We start from the raw sequence: 22,125 nt of genomic DNA on the forward strand, positions 1-22,125 counted from the left end.
TCTTATTAAAAGTAACCAGAAATTCCTAATATATATATCCTAAAACATATATATATACAGGGACGCCGAAGCGATTTCAGGGCAATGGGGGCGACTTTTTTGGTAAGTTCAACATAGACCGCAGCATGGGCGCCCGATAGGGGGGGAAGGGGGGCAAGCCCCCCCCCCCCCTCGAATTTGCGATTATGTGTATTATATTTAAGTGTAATATGTATATTAAGCACCGCAGGCTAGCTTAGCGAGCCAAAATATTGGGGGTTCGAAATGTTTTAACAAATGTCTACCATGTCATTTTACGAATTGTTTTGCATTTTTCCGTAGCTTTCCGTAGAAAGCAATATATCATTTTTCATGAAAAGGGCATCTCCCCCCCACCCCCCCCCCCCTCCCTTGCCCCCCTTAAGGGCAGGAGGGGCACTTACCCCCCGCGCCTCCCCTCTCCGGCGTCCCTGCGTATATATATATATATATAAATATGGGGGTTTGCGTGTCTGTCATTCAGGGTGTTCATCGCAATATTCGTTTTAGTGCGTTTCAATTTGCTTTCAAATCGTCGTCCAACAAAAGCAGTGCGCGCGACTTTTGCAAAACCTCTTGATGTAACCGTGCAATTTTTTTTAAGCATTGTTAACGCAATTACCTGCCTGACCGTAAAAAATACAATTATAAGGTTGAATTTCATTGTTCTGCAAACTTAGCCAATGCATTTTTTCGCGTATAGTCTGTAAATAAGAACAAAATAAACGTCCTTACTAAATTTATTATTTATGACAGACTAAACTTCAAAAATATTCGGATTTTATTTCTCCATTAGCAAAAAAGGTTTTCGAGACCAAAGTTAAACCGTTAAACTTAGCTTACAGGCGCACAAAAGGGAAAAGGATAAACACAACGTATGGTTAAAGTTTTTTTAAATATTCTTGTGTTTTTTCGCGAACAATTTTACTCCTAGAAATTGTTTATAGAAGTCATTAAAAGCAAACCTGTAGGGTTTGGTATAAGAATTTAAAAGGACGCAGTTTTTGGTTGCAACAATAATTGTCTATGTTTTTCATAACATTAACTTGGAATGTATCTTGTTAGGAAAATCTTCATTGTTTGGAAAGTCAAAAGAACTCGGCAGTATTTTTAAAAACATCAATCGCCACAAGATCTAAAAAGCTGCACTTTTTACAAACGAAAAAAGGCAATTTAAAGAATGAATTGGATGACATACTTTACAGTCACGAAAAAAAGTAGGTTTTGGTAATTTTATAGGATTCCTAACCTGATTACAAATCTATCGTTTGCAGTTTTACTAATTTTTTGTTACAATCTATTTTTTGTATTTTGGGGTACTTTTATAAATAGCATAATTCTTTCACAAATTTTCTTTATTTGCTTTTTTATGTAACTTTACGACATTATTTTAAAAATTTGTATGCCCTCCAAAAGTAACCTTGACCCGCCCCTGTTGTCTCACAAGTTTTACGTAGTGACTTTTATCAGCTTTCGAAAATGCATTTTGGGCTATGACAAAAAAATTTGTCGACCACAGATGTAAACGAATATGGCAACAATGTTTGGTATAAACCAGTGGTTCTTAATTGCCTGTCGTCGAACAAAACTAGCCAGTCCGTCACAAATTTAATGTTTGTTAATATGTTTAACCCGCCTTTGTAGAGTCTGTTGAGCACAAAAAAATGCCTGGTCGTTAATAACACTCTACATTTTACCATGACAACACTTGTACTAATGTATCTTTGTGCTGCTTCTTGGTTACGGCTAGCTTGTATAACGGAGTATAAGCTCGAATATATATGTTACGTAGTTCCAAGCAAAACCACAAAGGTTGTAAAAAAGATCCCGAACTTCTGAGCAGAATACTATAGTTACGCAAATAGCATCGTCAGTTCTGCTAAGATTCTGCAAACATAACGAGACTCAAAAATATATATAAATAAAACTAATCACAAGAATAAAATGCAGAATTATCATACAGTACCGGCCTGCAGGTGTAAACCAATCCTGAATGAAAAAGTGTAAAAGAAATAACAACTATATAATAAAAGGAATCGCAATGCCTGAAGCAAACCACTGCCAAGAAATCGCAAAGAAGTTTTAAGGTCGCGCAAAAAGTTGGTCAGATTACTTAATAGTGGGGTGTTATAATATGCTGAATATTGATGGTAGCTCCTATTTTGTTTAAACAAATATCCTCGTGAAAATCCAGCTGGGCCATTTCGGGTTGTGCAACAAATGTTACATTGTAACACTCATGTAATGGGGGTTTTATTTCTACTACATTACTGTGCTGCTTGGCGTAGTGTCGTAGGAGGGCAGCATGGTCGTTATTACCTGAAATGTCAAACTTTTTCCAATGGTTTATATGTGCAGTCTATCTGGTCGAAAATTATTATTTTTTTTTATTTTTTTTTAAATAAGGAACGCTTCACGATTTTGCGTGTCATCCTTGGTCGAAAATTATTTTTCGTTTGACCGACATACTGGTTTTTACATAATTCACATGTCGCGACATAAATTCCGTATTTAGCGCACGTTAGATGCGTTTAAGTCTACTTTATCCTTGCGGAGTGTACAGCTGTTTTAAAAGTCGAAATCGGGTGGTGTGCCGTGGCTTGTAGGAAGATCTCGTGCTGTTTTTTTAGTGAAATCCTTAGGTGTAAAACCTTATTGTGTATGATTAATTATTGATTGAATGTAGCAGATCAAGGAACTCTAACTGACCTTGTTTTTGGTTGGTAGAAATTTGTCTAAACACCAATGACTTTTTTTACCAACTGGTTTTTGACAGTATTCGTGTTTTTCTCGCCATATGACAACCAAACAATATCATCGATGAATTGTTTAAATATTTCTGTTCTTTTTCCTTAGTTTGTCACTGAACGCATGATATAGTCTTATAGTGCATGGCGATGTTTGCCAAGGAAAGCGAATTATTGTCTCCCGTCACGATACCTTCCGTTTGTTTATAATAGCAGTTTTTATTGCATATAGTATTATGCTTTCGAGGCAAAACATGGTCAATTCTACGATTGTGGTGCTACAATAAATAATGCTGGGTGGCTATTTATTTTGTAATTCTTTCACGATTTTCGTGAAGTGTCGAGCTAAATAGTGCTTGCTATCTTTACAATACTCGTTTTTGTCCGTCATGCTCTTGGCTTACTGATTGAAGAAAGTGCTCAAGAAATGCTGTAAACCTTGACGTAGTGACGTTTTTAGCTGACTGTAGCAGTCGGACAGGTATATCTTGTACGCATATACAAAGCATGTTTCCTTCGGACAATTTATGTGTTTTAAAAACGGGTAAGTTTCACTAGCAAAATATTTGCCAAAGGCTCAGTTGCATTCTAATATTTACCAATTTTTACCTTAAATCCAGTTGTACGCAGGAGTAATTTGTCATCAATGTTTTTCCATGTTTTCACCATCTCCTCACACCTACGGCGTGCCATGTACAAGTGTTCCTCAACTTGTATTTACGTCAATTCCAGTTTCTCAAATTCATATAACTCATCTTCCAATATGTATGCGTAGTCGTTGTAATCCACAATAATACGTTTCCCATCTTTGTGTGACCGACATATTACGATGATCTCTTTTACGAATCGTTAAAGTTTACTAAAACTGTCCTGGAGGCGTTTGTTAAGATTATTATTGGACCGAAAACTACGATTAACTTGTATTCCAAGATTTCGGACTTATTTCCATATGCTATCGTGGCATCGTCAAGGTCATCTTTATATGGTCGTGATGACTTTAGAATCCGTAGTTTTATTGGGAGTGGATTGGTCAATTTCTTTATCTTTAAATATATACCTCCATTCTACTTGTCGAATGTGTCCAATTGCACTAAACCAGGGGTGTTCAATTCAAACATGCCGACGTTCCATTTTTTATCTTATTACTTCTTCCGTGCCAAAGTTTCGTAACTATAATTCATTTTAATCCCAAAAGCGCTTTTATAATAAAAATAATAACGTTTATTTACATGAAAAACATTTGTTTATTTAATCAAGCAAACAATTCAAAATAATTGACTGCTTCTTTGCAAACGTTCGTTTTTAGCCAAATTCTAAAGATAAATTAAGCTTAGGCTGTGTGGTAGAAATGTGCATTACTGCATCTAAGTGCCCGTCGGTAAGTTGACTTTTGCTTCTTCGCACCAAGCTATATAATTATGTGAATGCTAGCCTCCAATAAAGTATAATTTTATAATAGCAGAAGTAATTTTGAGTTATCGTGATTGCCGCGATAAAACAATGGTAATTGATTGTACAACAATTTTTTTTAGACAATTGGCTGAATAATGAATTTAGCATTTGGGGGGGAGGGTTTGTGTGCCATTTTTGTTGGTCGCGTGTCACATTTGGCACGCGTGTTCTGTGTTGGACACCCTTGCACTAAACCATTCAGCATTTTCAACTATTCTGTCCATTTTGAAGTTGGATACAATTTAGTCCGTTGAGTAACAGTAATTTATCGTTTTCTGTTAGGCATATTTTTTATTTGTTCACAATCATTCGATTTGCTTTTTGCAGTTGTGTGTTTTTCTTTCTAAATCTTGTTCTAGTCATATATCGGTTTTTGTCTTTTTTTACTTTTGCTTCTTTTAGAGTTTTCTCCTTCCTTACATAAAGTGTTTAGGTGAGTTTCTTGCTTTAAAAATAAATGCTTGTATTTACTTATAAAGTGTTTTTTTATCTTTTTTTCTTTACCATTTTGTCCCACTGTGTGACGTCAGGACGATGCGAAATCATTGTCATTTGCAGTTTATATATCAAAATTGCCAAGTCTTTCTTCAACTTGCGTTGTTGTTGCACGTGTAAAACGTCGCGATCTATTCCTTTATGGTGATTTGAAGGAAGGAGGATGTTTGCTTTCAGGCATCGCTTTACAAATGTTATTTTTGATTGCAACCTGTAATATTCTTTGTGTTTAATGTTATCAATGAAGGAACTATTGGCGATCCTTTCCATATCTTCAGTAACTGATGAACTAATAATACTATAATTATTTTATTTTTGTTAATATCGGGATCTAAGCCTTCACCGACATTTGTAGTTGTTGTCTTTTTTCCATATCGTAAGATCCAAGCAAAACCATAAAGGTTGTAAAACGTACCAAAACCACTTTATTCACCAAGAGCAGAAAAATACCTTCTACAATGCGTACATACCTGTCCGACTGCTACAGGTCGCTGGAAACGCCACTACGTCAAGGTTTACAGCATTTCTTAAACACTTACTTCAACCAGTAAGCCGAGCGTTTCGCATGACGGACATAAGTGAGTATTGTAAAGCACTTAGAAGAACTAAACTCGTAAAAAAATTGCAAAATAAATAGCCACCCAGCGATTATTTATTGTAGCGGTTGACGTAAAATCGCTTTATCCAAATGTAATTTGTCTACTTGTTAAACGGTCACTCACGTCTTATGCATTAAAACACTGCTCACCATTTCCATCGAGAGCAGGGGTTCTCAACCGTGACCCTCGGCCTCATAGCGGAGACATTAGTTAAGAAGGGAAAACCACTTGTTGATGGAAAATAATTAAAGAGTGCATTTCTATTGCTTTTAATGACCATTGTCCTGAAAAGGTTAATTCAGTGAAAGAAACCTGTCTATCATATCAAACAATTGATAGAAGAATTAATGATTTCCGTGAGGATATTGACGGCAAACTTAAAGACTGAAGAAATGTTAGACTTGTGTCACACGAAGCGCACAAAAAAAAGACAACATCTTTAAATAGTTTTATAAATACCATTGTGTTCAACCAACATTAATAGGAATAGAACGAAAAACAGACCACAAGTCATGCTAAATTCAAGCAGCACAATTAGTCTAGTTATAGTAGTAGGTGGTCTATCGGGTGTCTTAAAAAAGCATTTTAGTCGATCGTAAAGTTGGCCACACCTGCAGTCTATAATAGTATGATTATGACCGACAACCCAATACAACGTGCAAGCATCACATAAAAGTTTTTTTTTAATTTTCCGATTGCAGAAAATCCACACTATTATTTCGTGTTATTATAGATTATATATATATATATATAAGGTGTCGATAGTTTTTAAATGATTATATATTAAACTGTTACAATAATTATTGTGATCATTATCTTATTTAATAAGCTACCAGTTATAATTGAATAAATTGCTTTCATAGGCCTAAAAAAAATTAAAAAAAATTCTTCACCAAACTTTTTTCTGGTGACGTTAGAATTTTTTTACTTTAGGCTTTATTTTTCTCACGGCCGCAAATAGAATATTTCTTAGAGATGACTTTAAAATTTAAGTCATAATAGGGCTATTTCTATTTTAACCTAAAAAAAATTTTAACTTTATTTTTATCAAGTTTTAACTTTATTTTAACTTAACGAAATTGCTTGTTTGTAGAGGCCACAGTTCTTCCTTGAATTGATGCCAGTTACCCAAACATAATATTTTTGTCGATTTTAGACCCAAATGAAATATTTTGTCGCAAAGTCAAGGTGTTTTGTGGATTATAAAAAGTGCATCGGGTTTTTTTTTTTTTTAGGGTGAATAAATTTTTTGCAGGGGTGAACCAACCAAAAGGGGTGAATAAGGGTAAACCGTCAGAAATGGATGATAGCTTGCGAACAAGGCGGATATTCCGGGTGTTCAACCTGTTCAATGAACAGGCGAGAGTTTCCAAAAACAAAATCAATTCTAAGTTTTTTTATTTGTTATGAGACAAGGGTGAATGAAATCTGAAGATAGGTGCTAGGGGTGAACAAAACTAAAAAAAGTTTAGGAAGCACTGGCCTAACGAACTCGTGCGAAAGCATGATGCGACTGAAATGGGCTTAAACACGCAAAACTAATCGCACATTATTAAAATACTGGCATTATATTACAATTTTTACATGCTGTCATATACACCCCACGTTTGGTTTGAATAGATTCACTTATAATGGACTAAAATACAATAAAGACAGACCATAAACCAATTTACATAGTAAAAGTTGGCGAACAATTTTTTTCGGTGGCCCCTGGATCCGCCCCTGCTCAGAATTCTCTTAGCTAATCTGATGACCAGCAATTGGAGACTGATGTCTGCCTGGCCTATAACATAAAAATCCTTGGCTTATTTTATATCACTTTCAAAAATCCAATGGTTGAATTATGTAAAAACAAGTTTGTATCAACGTACGACCGCCAACAGTTGTATTTTCATAAACATGTCCACGGCCGCATGTCTGTAATTAAACCGAATTTTAATTAATCAGTATTATGTGTTTTATTTAATTAATACATTTGAACGATATAGGTGTGCTATCACCTCGAGTACGAAAGTTCGCGCTTTCTTTTTTTCGCGCAGAGTTTCGTACTCAACTAAGCTTTGGTGCTTAAGCTAAGTTTTTGTAAGATTGTATCATCCACACATTTCTCAAAATTCAAGAACTTCCTTTTTTTTTAAATAGTTTGATACAACCAATTTTAATTTCGTAGGATCGAAGCCAAAATTTATAAAGCCACCAGAAATTTGCAAACAATGGAAAACAAGCTTAATCACTTAAAGCAAACAAAAAATGCCAAAAAAGGTTTAGCTGATGACATGATCACCTGCTGCGAAGCACTTCTGAGTCATTTGATCAGAGCAACGATTAACCTTCATCTTGCCATACCTTTAACAAATGAAGAAAAAGGTAAGACACATTTTTGAGCAATTTTTTATAAAATGACGTTCGGCAAATATTTCACTTCCTAGACAAATATTTTTTTAAACGGACTCTCTGAGGGAGTAAGCGAAGCAGATTTCTGGTTAACAAAAGAATAATGTTTTCGTTATTTGTCAGGTAATTCTAAATTTTAGTAGTGCACCTCTTATAACTAACGTTACCAAAACGTGAACAGGGGAGGCTCAAATTGTTGGGAAGTAAAAGAGGGGCCACCATAAGCATTAAATTCAAACTAATTGCAACAAAAGGTTTTTTGTTGATTCATTACACGAAATGTTCCAGAAACTTTAGAATTGTCGCCGGAAAAATAACATATTTAAGATGTCATATAGACGTCTTCCATATCGCCCTTTAATATATAATGCTTTTGAAAGCTTTAGATTTGTATCATATTAAAAATATACTAAGTGTAACAAAAGAGTCTTTTGAACCAAAACGATAAAACGAATTAATGACGTTATTGAAACGCCCGAAAAAAATGTGTTGAGCGTAGCTTTCTGTTGAAGCTAAATCCTACAAGCACAACCCATTAATTTTGCAACTTGATATTACAATACCTAACATCGCTGGGACGTCAACGATTTTATTTAAATTAGTGTAATTAAAATTAAAATAACCATTCAGACTTCACAATAGAGTCTACATTAAATATTGGTCATAAATACATTAATGATTTAATGGGTTTCACATTTAAAAAAACGCGATCAATGTAGGTCAAACGTTGCCTGGGTGGGTTCTATAGTTGAAACTCGTTCCCGTCCGCCTTGTGCCTTCACTGCCTTTATAATTGGGCTTATCATACGTCCTGTTTTAACCGGGACAGTCCGAATTTACCGGGCTTTGTACCGGCGTCCCGATTAATCAATAAAAATATCTCGTCTGAGTTACCAAAATGGACACAAGGCATACGAAGGATTAAGAAGAAGGCACGAATATTATTACGTAGGTCAGGGGTGGGAAACGTGTGGCCCTTCACCTTCTTACTGCTATTTTTCCCTAAATATGGCTATGAGTGTACACTGTACACCATGTTGGGACTTTTTCTATCAGTTTCCTATTTGTTGTGCGATGCAACCCATAGGCTGCACCACTACACTAATGCAGTTGAACTCGAATGGGAAGCAGCTATTACAAAACAATCTTCATTCATAAAGTTTTACTTCAACAATTACAATTGTCTAGTACTGTCAAGGTGTAACAGACTTTTGCCACGCATATTGACTGAGATGTTATGTTTAACAGCTGGTTTTGAATTAAGGCTGTTAATTAAATTATACTCAACCGATCCGTACGAGAAAGGCGTCATTCGAATTGTAGGAAAAGTTATTTTCGAATCCACAAGTAGACAGCACTGACAAAACTGCAGTAGTTGCAGCCTAGTAGCTCATTAGGTTTTCTTGTAAAAGCTGAAAATATGAATTAGTGTTTATTTGATGTGCGTCCCTCCTGTAAAGCATTACATTTCCTAACTGGCCCTTGTGTTAAAAAGGTTGCCCACCCCTGACGTAGGTGAAGAGGGGAAAAGGCACAGCGGCAAGTCACTATAGCAGGGTTTCACAAACTTTTTTGGACAACGGACCACTATTTGTAAATCTGTTTTTTCGCGGACCTCTATACAAAGCAAAAACTAAATAAAACCAAATTTTATATATTTACAAAACTGACAACATCAATAAAGGGACAGATGGAATTGCTTCCCTCTGCTTAAATCATCAATTCATCATAAATTCAATGCGCAACAAGTAAGATTTACGATACTGGATAGCAATTTTTGGGGAGTATACCGGCATTTCTTTTAAATTTCTTGCAAGTTTTTATTACATTTCAAAAATAAAAATTAAAAATGTATGTCCAATATTTTCGAATACGTTTTACGTTTGTACGCGACGCACTTTGGCACTTGGCAGTTAGTCTTCCACAGCGCAAGAAGCTCTAATCTAGTTCAAATGACAGCATCATAACGTAAACAAACCTGATGTATAAAGATCGTTAAGGCAAAGCGCGAAATTTTTTCGCACTTACATAGTTAAAATAGTCAAAAGTATGAGAAATGGACGTGTCTAGTTTGTCAAAGAGGCTGCGGGTCGGATGAATTACATTCGCAGGCCGGATCCGGCCCGCGGGCCGTAGGTTGCGACCCCTTCTGTACAACGTATATGCGTAACTTTTTGATTTATTGTTATATCGCCACGGACCACCTGTGCAGTCGTCGCGGAGCACAGTTTGGGAAACCCTACACTATAGTATACAGCGACAGGTTTGTATTTAATTAGATTATGTCAGTGCACCAGTATGCGAGAGGAATTCAAAATAGTTCTATATCTATACAAATATACACATACCTGTTCAACAACTATGATCCAGCCCTTCTGAAATCTCTTTTCGACAAACAATCACAACTTACGTATAGTATACCTGAAGGCATAGCAGACTAACCGAATCTGTCGATCAATGATGCAAGCTTGTCAGGCTAAAAAAAAACTAGAGGATGGAACTAGCGTATTCTCTAAGGTGCGCAACTGCATAGTTGCGCACCCACTACCGTACAGACAATTTGCGCAGTAAAATTTGCCTTTTGCGCACATAAATCATTCTCAAAAAAAAATATACTTTGCCTACCGGTTTTCATCATCCATACTGTGTATGTTTTTTTTTTCATCTCACGTAGAATTAAATGTCTACACAGGACAACCAAGCTAAAAGAAAAAAAGAGTTTAAAATTTTTTTTCAAACACAACTGCATTCGATCGCCCATGAACACAAATTTCAGAGCAAATGTGCCATATTAAAGTTATAAATTTTGCAAAATTAAACGGGATAAACCAAAAAGTGTCTAACTGTCCATATCCTGGAGGCACAGATCTCCATAACTGCGTCAAGCATATAGAATTTAATTTTTTTGGCGCTTTGCGCCAATCTATAACCTCTTTGCAATATTGTCATTGTATTATACTGTAGGTAGGTAACACCTCTCCATCTTGAAATTTATCAAGATCAACGCAATCTTTTTTACGTGCAGCCATGCATATACAGCTGTGGGGCCAATGGCCAGAGCATTTACGTTTTCACAATTTAACATAAACCAATATTATCGCTAATCAAATTGCATTTTGGAGTTGTATTAGCGGCAAGGAAATATGTTCACCAGAAATGTACGTTACAACTTGTTAGGAAACCTGGATTGATTTTGATATAACCAAGCACAGCTAAATTTTAGTTTAAGTTTAAATCACAAATTGGTTTAAAAAATAGGTGTAATATTGACAACTTACTAAATTCAAAACTTAATCCGACTAATTAGTACAGAAATAGCCAATTTACGATCAAAAACTTACAGTTAGCAACATTGTTTTTCGAAACTATAGAAGTCAAAACAGTGGCATTGTTAGTTGTTGCGTCTTCATAACACAAAGTAACCCGGGAGCTAGCAGAGATTTAAATAGCATGTCGAGTACAAAAGGTTTGACTATTTAGAGCAAGGGTTTCAAACTCAAATTGCTCTGAGGGCCAAATGAGGACGTGTAAAATGCCCAAGGGCCGCAATTCACAATAAATAAGAACACAATAAAATATAAACACATGTAGGCTGATTTTAGGCTACCGTTATTTGTTCTGGCTACTTTACTGGCAGCGTTTTTCAAGGACAAGAATCTCGATATTGGGCTTCAAATTGTCAGCAGAAACAAATCTTAGAGTTGCTTGCAGATGTGGACTGCCTAATATTGGCAAAGAAACTTCTTTTTTTGCAAAATGCTGGTTTAACTTTTTATTTTTTTACTTTGCCCTGGTAAGCATATTATTTATCGCGGTGCATTATTTCGAAGTGCAAACCCTTGTTATACTTCTTTATAACAGCGATCTTCTGCCGGCAAATAAGGCAATAACTAGTACTTCTGACCGCGGTGACAAAATATAACTACTCCCACTTATCTTGAAAAACTTTTCTTTCGTCTGTGATTTTTCTCATTTTTGAAGCAAAAGACAAGTGTAATTTAGCTTTTTAAGCTATAGAAATTTATTTCAATACTAGGCTAGAACAATCAAAACCTACAACTCGACAATCAATTTATACATTATGAGATGACCAATTACACTAACACCTGACTGACGCACGCCACTTTCCAGCGTTATTGTGACAACTATACAGAGTTGTATAGGCAATGTGACGTAATAGTAGATCTTTTACCGCATAAATGGTAGCGTTTGAAAGTGATATGACAGTGAAGTTTGGTGAGTATAGTTTCAGTTTTTTGAAACAATTTTAGAGTGAATTTTAACTTTCAAATCTGATAAAAAAAGATATGTGGCACTTAAATATTGTTGAATACTTGGAAATCCATAATTTCTACACGGGCCGCACAAAATGTTCTCGGGCCGCGTGTTTGAGACCCTTGATTTAGAGCATATAAGGGCCTACATGAACCCCCAAAAAGCCGGTCTTAAGTTATGAACTTGGTGCGTTTAGAAAGGGGGGCTGTTGAAAAAACAACCCAAATTTCGGTTTAAATATCATATCGAGTACATCGATCCAACCTATCTTAAATGTTGCGCCACATATCAGTGGTCAATAAATAGCCGATCTAAAGTGCGGGAAATGGTGCCAAACCCATTTAAGACCACCCTTTATGGGGTCACCATGTAACGTTTAAATATCATTTCGAGTACATTAATGAAACTGGATGAAAAGTAAATTTATATCCTACTATAACAGGAATGGTAAGTCTTAAGTTGAGGTTTTGGTGCAAAATACATTTAAGAACGGGTCAAATGTAGCACAGGTGCTTTCTCATGAATGCCGATAGAGGGCGCTATGTTTATTTTTGTATGAACTCAGATTTCCCCATGAACTGAAATGTGGTTGTTTTTTGTCGTTCTTTTGATAACAAAATGTTTCAAGAACGATTACACATACATAACTTTATTGTCATGGTAAAGAAAGAGGAATGAAATGCCAATGAAGGAAGTTGTCGAATCTTAACAAATACAAGAAGAAATCTGTCTGATTAAAATGCCATGATTTTACCTAATTTTATTTGAACATTACATAGATTCGTTTGACTGGCAACCTGTTTAAAACGTTAATTTTCAATGTTAATGTCAATATTATTCATGTTATTTCTTTGTAAATTAAGTTGTACGTCAATATAGCATTCAACGTCGCTTAGTCCTTTCAATAAAGAGCGCATAGCCTAAACGAAAGTTGCTCCCGAGTTAACCATCCCGAATGACATTTAAAAAAAATTCGTACGTTCCGCAGTGCGTAACGAAAGCCGTCTTGTGAAAGTCCTCCTTACCAACGGGTATCTGCCAGTTTCGTAAGATCCAGTTTAGTAAAGTATTTGCTGATAGAACGTCTTTGGAAAACCTCTTCGGCTGTCGGTTCCGGATCGAACAGGGATATATTGTTCAACTTATTATAGTCGATACAAATCCGATTGAAACCATATTTTTTCTTCACGACATCCACAGGCGATGCGTATGCTGAGCGGGATTGTCGTATTATTCCCAGTTGCACAATCTCGTCGAGCTCGCGCTTTAATTCGTCCCTCATGTGGTAAGGAACGGTATATGGGTTTGAACGCACCGGCCGATCATCCGTGAGCTGTATACGATGTTCGAGAAAACCAACATTTCCCAGTTAATCGCTAAAAATGTCCACATAAGCATTTGCAGCCGCTAACGTCTCCCCCTTCTGTTTCGCCGTCAACTCTTCGCCAAACTGGATAGACTATAGTGACGTCATCATGGTTGTGTTATCTTTACTCACAGCCGTACGACCCTGGTGGACCAGTGCTGTATCTTGGTTGCAGGTGGTAGGCATCTAGAGACACACTTTTTAAGCATGTTCGCATGGAAAACACGATTTTTTTCATTCACATTCAGAACATAATCACACTGTCCTCTTTCTCGGCAACTGTGGATGGATGGGCCACTGGAGAAGCAGCATGTTCAGCAGCAGTAGAGCTTGTTCGCCGACTTCCATACGTCGTGGTTTGGCCTGTTTGTTATAATACCTCTTGTATTTTTCTCTTGAGCTCTTCTTTCGCCAGTGATATAGTCGTCTCAATCTTTTTATTAGATCGATAACATACTGCTAGCTTGACCTCACTTCTGTATCCGTGTCTGGGTTAGTCCACATTTCCTTTTTTCCAAAGGGTGAAAATGCCGTTGATTCTTGAAAAACTTCGCGATATGCAAACAACAAAGCACCTATAAATCTGTTCCATTGTTTACGTCGTCACGCATGCCAGACCAAAAGAAGTTTCTCCAAATCCTGTCGAGTGTTTTTTTAATACCCACATGCCCGGCCATAATGGAATCTTGGGCAACCTTAATAACGCTTTCTTACTTGGCACAACAAGTGGTTTCATCCATTCTCCTACGCTGTGTTTCGGGTGTTGAAACATCTTGTATATCAGTCCGTCTTCCTCCACAAATTTGGTTAGTTGTCCCCCCTTAACGTCCGATGGCTCCTTTAGTTCAACAATTGACGTGTTCTCTCTGTGCCTATTCCGATTCGGCCTTATCCGTCACAGGCCATTCGTCACATTTTGGCGCCACCAGCGGTTTCTCTTTATATTTCTTTTGTTTCTTCAGGAAACGCGTTTGGACAGCATTCGCTTCTTCACACAATGGATCGAGAGGTCTTCCGCTCCTCTAGCGCCCTGAATGTTCCCGATGCAAAGATCATGCAAAAGATCGGGTAGACATAGAGCAGTGCTTATGGGTCGCGACCCAAAATTGGGTCGCTGTTTGATTTGTTTGGGTAGCCGACCGCAGTAGCTCACATGTTTATACTAATTGAGATTGGTTCTGATCAAAATTTATCAATTAAGAAACTTAAGGAAGCAATACAAACAATGTCTTGTAATAACTATTCAAATTCGAAATTCTTTATGCTAATGCCTATTTTTTGTTCGCCTACAAGAAGTTAGTTTTTATTTTGCTTACAAGAAAAAAATGGGTCGCCAAAGCTTAGTTGTCATATACTTACGCTTAATATTTGGGTCGCCATGAAAAAAGGTTGAGAAGCACTGACATATAGCTTCTACCTCGCCTGTCCAAAATGGTGTATTGACCTTTATCTTTGCCACCTCGGCAGACACGACAGAGCTCTTGGCCAGTTTGATGAGGCCCGGCCTGTCAATAATTTGGCCATCTCGAACAAATTTTCTATCAATCAGAACGCCTGTGCAACCGGTGTCTCTCAATACAGTCACCGTTTTATCACCAACTAAACCTTTCGACAGAGGCAAGTTATATCCGTCATCCGACTGTGCAACACTCCTTGGTGCGTATGCGGTCGAGTTTGAGATTCTCGGCGGCATTGCGCTCGAATTGCAATCCTTGGCTAGATGCCCTATCTTATCGCATATAAAGCACCTTCTCGTGGGTCTGTGGTAAGTATTATACCTTTGACAACTGCCCAGCAACACTGGATATAGAGATTCCAAGGACTTCGGTGCCTGTTTCTTTCGGTAATTCGAACTCTTTAGGACACGACTTGAGAAATTGCTCTTTGACGAATAGCTCACTCAAATCGCCCGAGTCGAAAATTGCTCCCGATAGCTTTACCTACTTCTGCAGGTAATTCTGAAGACGCACCGCAAACTGAGGATTCTCACCCTTTCCGGGTTTTCAACTGCGAAACTAACTGCGATATCCTTCTTCGTTTAAATCGTAACGGTTCGGTAAAGCTTGCTTAAGTAGATCATAATCCACAGCGTCAGCGTCTTAAATTCTTGAGTATACAACCAATGCTCGGCCTTGCAGAAGGGCGCTTAGCGTAGTCGCCCACTCTAACTTATGTCACTTGCAGGTTACAGCAAAGCGCTCGAAGCGTATCAGATAGCTATCCAACTCGTCCTTGTCGTCGACAAACGGTATTCCCTGTCTCGCGCCTCGGTTTTCCTTTGCTTTTCTGCCCCTTACGCGTCGGCAACTCTTTGTTGGGCTCTTTGTTGTAACGCCTGCTGTTCGTAAATGAACTTCACCAAATCGGCTCAAGTCAAACCTATTTGCTTGCCAATCTTTTCCATCTCGTTTTCTTACTTCAACACCATACAACAGCCAACACAGTTCAATAGAATAAATCCCGGACGAGCCCCCAATTGTCGCAAACTTTTAGGTCAGATATCCTAAAGTTGCTTTTCTGTGATGACAAACTTAAACTGGTATAGCAAACACTGCAAATGTTTCCCTTAACTTAGTTTATGTAGAATCCTACGCCACGCCTTGCCGCAAATTCACGTCAAAACAAAAGATTACTACAGATCAGCTGGTCGCACTATAAGATATCACAATAGGAATATTACGTCACAATCATGACGGGTGACAGAGTAGCGCAATGTTTGGGATTGTTGAGTAGTTTTAAAGGTATACCGCAATTTGTGACAATTAGCATGCGGTTATTGATAACTTCAGATAAACTTTATGTATTATATCTATACTAGACGAAATACCTGGCGTTGCCCAGGTTAAATAGAATATTTACCGGTTATTCGAAAGATCTTCGTAAATGACATAAATAATGCCAACGTATTTTTTAAATGTCATAACAAATTTGCTTATGCCTAAACGTTTGAACTGAGTGTCACTAAATAGAAATTTCAAATCATGTGATGTGAAGTCGGTTAACTATAGCGCACAACACTTGGCTAAGCATACAATACATCTTTTAAGTAACGAAAACTTGTAACGTTTGTCAATTGAGAATAACTCCCAAACGTAAAACTTTAGGTTGCAGCAGCAATTGCTTAGACTTGCTTGATAGCGTCATGTTTAAGCAAATACGTAATCCCGGTGCTAAACTGCGTCAAACGTGAGAAAAATCCCCATTGAAAATAAAAAAAATGCTTACTGTTAACTACTGCAATAAACGCAATATTTCGCGAACTCTGCTAAGTATTGCGTGGGTAAACACATTGTAAGAAGTCATTAGGCTTTGGCCTCAATCACCATCGCTAACAAACGGCTTAAAAATAAAAATAGTTTTTTTCGTAAATTTGCGAACTCTACCTAAATTTTACGCTTAAACAGGCATTATCAATAAGTTCCTAAACATAATAGTCTTAGTTGGAAACAGTAAAATTGTACTTTACTTAGGAAATATACTTAATTTTATTTTTTTATTTCCCGGCAGGTAATTGCGCTTGAAAAAAAGTTTTGCGTGGATACGTTAAACTTGGACTATATTTTACGTACTGCGACAACAAACGCGAACTCTGCCTAAATTTGGCATTGTTAAACTTAAGTCTTTACTTGGAACGTTGCACACGTTTGTTAGCATAGTTTCTAACAGTGGTTGTCAACCGGGGGTCAGAAAAACTTCTAAATATACCTATATTAAATTAACTAACGCTGGGGCTTGGGATACATGCTTTAGCACAATCTTGGTAATATTGTACCATGTTGTAAATCGCATTGAGTGTGACGTAACATTTCCATTGTGATGTAACACAAATATATTGTAAAATAACTGTGCGAACATGTTGCCACACACACACATCTCACAAACTTTCTCTTTTATTATGTAGACTAGATAGTAATCGGAACGTACATAATATTTATTTGACTGTTCCTTGTGTTTGATTCATATAAAACAATGCAATCAAAATTGAACATAGCGCCCTCTATCAGCATTTATGAGAAGGTACCTGTGCTACATTTGACCCGTTCTTTAATGTACTCGAAATGATATTTAAACGTGACATGGTGACCCCATAAAGGGTGGTCTTAAATGGGTTTTGCACCATTTCCCGCACTTAAGATCGGCTATTTATTGACCACTGATATGTGGCGCAACATTTAAGATAGGTTTGATGGATGTATTCGACATGATATTTAAACCGAAATTTGGGGTTTTTTTCAACAGCCCCCCTTTCTAAACGCATTAAATTCATAACTTAAGACCGGCCTTTTGGGGATGCATGTTGGGCCCTTATATGCTCTAAATCAGGGTTTCTCAACCGTGACCCTCGGCCCCCCTGGGGGGCCACGGAGCTGTCATTGGGGGGCCACGGACATAACTCTCTAGCTAGATATTGCGAAAACCAAAGTTTCACTATTTTAAAATTTACCAGGTAGGGGAGGTGCGGGACCCATGGAACGGATTTGTTTTTTCCGTAATATCTTTCAAATTACAACTCAAAAACACGCGGTTATTTTCTTTGGAAAGCTTACAGCTATGGGTACCTACATGAAAAAAATAATTGAAATCTAACATATCCTTTTAAGTTTTTTTTTAATTAAAACTTTTTGTTCCATCGGTCCCAAGCCACAGGACCTATGGGCCCTATGGAACACCCCATGGGACCTATGGAACAGAGCATGACTGCATCTAAAAACACTGCGTGAGTATTGCTGAAGTGCATAACTGTTCAATTAATGTTGTAGACATGGTGGCACAAGAAAATATATTTACAAGAATGAAATAACAAACACAACGAAACATGCACAAAATGCAGAAATTATATTTATTCATGGCAGAATATCAATTTGGAAATTTGGAATTTTCTTAGCACAATCAATGGTCAAATTAAACTGATCAAACAGAGTCCAATTGTATACTAACGGCTAGGTTTATTCACTGCACTAACGACAGATCTGAGGCAAATCTAAAGACACCACGTAGTCGTTTGGTTTGAGCAAGTGGCTCAGGTGGAGGCAACACTTTAATTATGTCTGCTTTGGATATTGAGGCCATGCAACTCGGGAAAAATAAATGCACATTTTATTTTTCTAGATCGTTCAAGATAACTAATATCGTAGTCATTGTCCTCATCAGGGCCACTTAGGATCTTACCAACATAAAGCTTGCCACTACCACCGAAGGAATGCACCTTTCCAACGACAAAGTCTCCAGGCTTTGGGATTGCCGATTGTTGAGTGGGACCATTGTTATTTACTGCATCAATAAATGTTTCCTCTTCGGTAATGACTTCAGTAGCCGGTGTTGCTTTTTCTGATGTTGAATCACTTTCAAACAATCGTCTTGAAGCAGTTGCATTTGTCCTGAATCGTTCGGGAAAATGTTTTTTTAGAAATGGGCTATCGGTAATGATCGCAGAACTTATTTTCTTTCGCTGTGATCTTTTTTTGCTCCTAGGCCTTGCTTTTGGCAACGGACAAAGGGCTGAAATATATAATAATTTGTTTTGTAGCATTTATGAACAGTAGCCTACCACAACAGTCGATCAAAGGCGTGTCACACCTTCAATTGTTATACACAGTTACGTCATAAACGATGTAGTCATTATTACGTTTGTTATATTAATGTAGTTTTACTACTTTTTAGTCAATTTATTTTTGCTCTCTGAATTGAGATTGCGCTAAAACTCAGTCAGTTGCTTCTCGAAACGGTTTGCTAGCATATTTATTTGTGCTCGATACGCAGTTCTTTTATTTTTATTAGTACTATACCGTGTTTGTGTTGTGGTTGTTAAAGAAAAGCGTGACTCGAAAAAATGTGTGCCTCACCATCTAGGAACCTCACCTCACGTCACTGCTAATTACACCCTAATGGTTAATTTATAAACAGGTATAGAAACATCAAACTTCACCACACGGGGTTCCATCAAGAAAGCACAAAATCTATATTAGGCTAATGTGTAAGAAAACAACGTCCAACGCGAATTGGGTTACCTCAAAATGTAACACACGAGCATACACGTTATAGTTTTAAAGGCTGACTTTTTTCTAGGTAGCTTGGAATTTTTGCAAAATCCATTGTAGCATCCTATCGCTGTAATATTATTTTCGCAATGTTGTCTTTGTCCACAAGGTAATTTTGCATTGGTGAACACCTACGAAACCCAGGATTGCCAGTTAGGATTTTTTAAAGCCAAATTTGTAAATTTAGGATTTTTTGAACCCCTTTGGATTTTATTTAAAAAAACTAAATGAAATTTGGCTTTTTTAGTTTTATTCAAAAATTTCATGAGTGTTATGTTAAAACAGAGATTAAACTAACAGAAAAAGAGAAAACTTACCAAAAAAATCTCAAAAAGCGAAAATGAGAAAAATGCCAAAAAAAGAGAAATTTAATGTACCAGACCATTTATTGCATTTCAAACATGGGCTTGTTAGGTGTTTTTAGTAGATTTGACTCTTTTGGCGTTTTTTTAGGAAAGTTTAACCCGCTTTTTAGGTAAGTTTAACCCGTAGTAGATCATCTGCTTACACATTTACTTACACTTAAATTTTCAGAAGGCTCATCGAATGGCATCGAAATATTTTCCACGTGTATGGACGTTGTAAAAGAAATTTATGACCAAGCTGAGAAACAAAGTGCTGTTATAAAGGACCATGACGTGTTTGAGATAATAGCCCCAGATGCGGTAATTGAATTATGTGCTTTTTACTAAAGCCTAAACTAATTGAAATACATGTTAATACAGGAGCTCAGTAGTATACTAAATATAAACAACAACAGAATTCCTGGACAATTGGAAAAAAGAATATCGGAAGGTGTATTTCAATATTTTTTTATAAATTTTATTTGTTTAATTTAACTGTGTATATAAGCCTTTATTATATGATTTATGACTTCCACCTTTTACCTAACTTTAAAAACTATACACAGAATTCGACAGCTATGATGGTTCAAAAAATGAGCAGTATGTTTCTCGTGAAATGATTAAATTGGGATTACATGGCCACTCCCCAACTACGAGAACCGGAAGAAAATAACTGAAGGTTACCAAACATTAACTAACATTGAAAATGGTTACATGCAACAAAATACAACTTCGTCAAAACTGACCCTGTCCCTGGATAACACGCAAAATCGTGAAGTGTCCTTAAAAAAATTTCAGTAGCTTACTTTAGCAATAAAAAATCTCTTAGCATCAATTAAACCATGGTTTGATTATTCTTTTGTTTATCAAAAAATAGTTCACATTCATGCAAAATCAATCTCAAAAACTGTTCGTGAGTTCTGTTTAACTATCATTATGTAACTGCTACTTTTAGTTTTAGTTTTTATATGCGTGCTGTCCGCGAACCCCTCTGAGGTGGCCCGCGAATAGATTTTAAATTTAGTTTAACTCTTTCCTAAAGTAAGCCAGTCAGACCTGGTTAATTTTAGTATCAAAACTTTTTTAACAAACTGAAAACATTTTGGTAGATTCTAGACCAGCGCCCAATCTTTACTTTGATTAAAGGCGTAGTTTTTAAAATAGTCGGACAAACTTTTCTTCATTGATAGTCACGAAGAGCCGCTATGTATTACCTGACAGGAATCAGTATCTGTGTATGGAATATATGAATGAAAGAGTATATCCTAAGTCAGAACTTCACTAGTAAGCATTGCAAATTTAATATATGACAGGTAACAAGGGAGAAGAAAAGATTTAGCTTTTATTAAAATCCGAAACCGTACGGTATTTAGAAAAGTTATTTGAAGTGAAGCCCTGCTGAGTAGGGTGTGTCATAGGGGTAGGTCAGCTAAAACAAATGGCCCGTCACTCTTTTGATGTATATATGCAGAAAATAATTTTGGTTTTAATATTTTTAACCTTTTGGCTGGTTAACTTTTAGCCTACTGCTGCGTTAAAAATAAATAGACAATATTGCTTTTGCCTTAACTAATAACTTTTCTTTCCATTTTAGACTCTAAGTAGCTATTCATATGTAGCCTACCTAACTATAGTTGGTTATCACTCACAATGACTGGTGTTATCAGAAAGCGGGACCAAAAACACAGCCATATCAGTCAACACGTTGCTGAGTCTGGAAAAGAGCTCCTATAATATGCGTGCGATAGGAGATGTTTTAAATACAGTGTTTTTTGTAAGCCTCCAGTCATAACATATCAAAATAAGTTTATTGAGAGACTGTTAACCAGCTGAGAAAAGGTGACGATATCCTCTCTTGAGAGAGGAAAGCTTCCCATTAAGGATAGTTTTGCCCACTGGGCCAGTTATTTTACATTTTTGCTTTCAATATGTGCTGAGTTTATCTAATCGTTACTGTAAATCAGAGGCCCAAGACAGGTAGCTGCCAAAGGAAAACAGAAGAAAAGAAAAGTTTCCGAGGAAAAGAGACTTGGGAAAGGCACAGGATGAGAAGAAAAAAAAACGATTATTGGGGTCAAGATCGAGAGTTTAATGACTTCCCAAAGGGTGAATTAAATGTTGATCAACAGAACGATGAATTTGTCCGTCACTCAGAAAATACGTTTCCGACATACCATAACAAATGGGAAATATTCGTTCACGAGAGCATAAGATTCCATTTCGCCCTTTTCGTATGACTTCGACTGATTGATTTACAGCAGTGGTCGGCAAACGCCGGTCCGCGTGGAGTTGGCTACCGGTCCGTAGCAGGATTGTCAATTAAAATTTTGTTTAAACACGAACAGTACGTAAAACCTAAAAAAGTATTTAAAACACATTTAACTTCGTTCTAATATA

The 22,125-nt window shown here is 36.8% G+C and overlaps 1 protein-coding gene across 1 annotated transcript in view; it reads left to right on the forward strand.

Annotated features, from left to right (window-relative positions):
* LOC146133042 (outer dynein arm-docking complex subunit 3-like) overlaps positions 1-20,401 on the forward strand; it is a 49,877-nt gene extending 29,476 nt beyond the window's left edge. The window contains exons 8-12 of the mRNA XM_083397633.1: positions 1,084-1,235; positions 7,482-7,678; positions 19,919-20,049; positions 20,110-20,179; positions 20,295-20,401. Coding sequence (XP_083253759.1) covers positions 1,084-1,235; positions 7,482-7,678; positions 19,919-20,049; positions 20,110-20,179; positions 20,295-20,401 — 657 coding nt within the window. The remainder of the gene's footprint in view (positions 1-1,083; positions 1,236-7,481; positions 7,679-19,918; positions 20,050-20,109; positions 20,180-20,294) is intronic.
* The last annotated feature ends 1,724 nt before the right edge of the window (positions 20,402-22,125 follow it).

The sequence above is a fragment of the Ascidiella aspersa genome, chromosome 9 (genome assembly GCF_963924565.1).
Source record: "Ascidiella aspersa chromosome 9, kaAscAspe10.2, whole genome shotgun sequence".
NCBI classification, from domain to species: Eukaryota; Metazoa; Chordata; class Ascidiacea; order Phlebobranchia; family Ascidiidae; genus Ascidiella; species Ascidiella aspersa.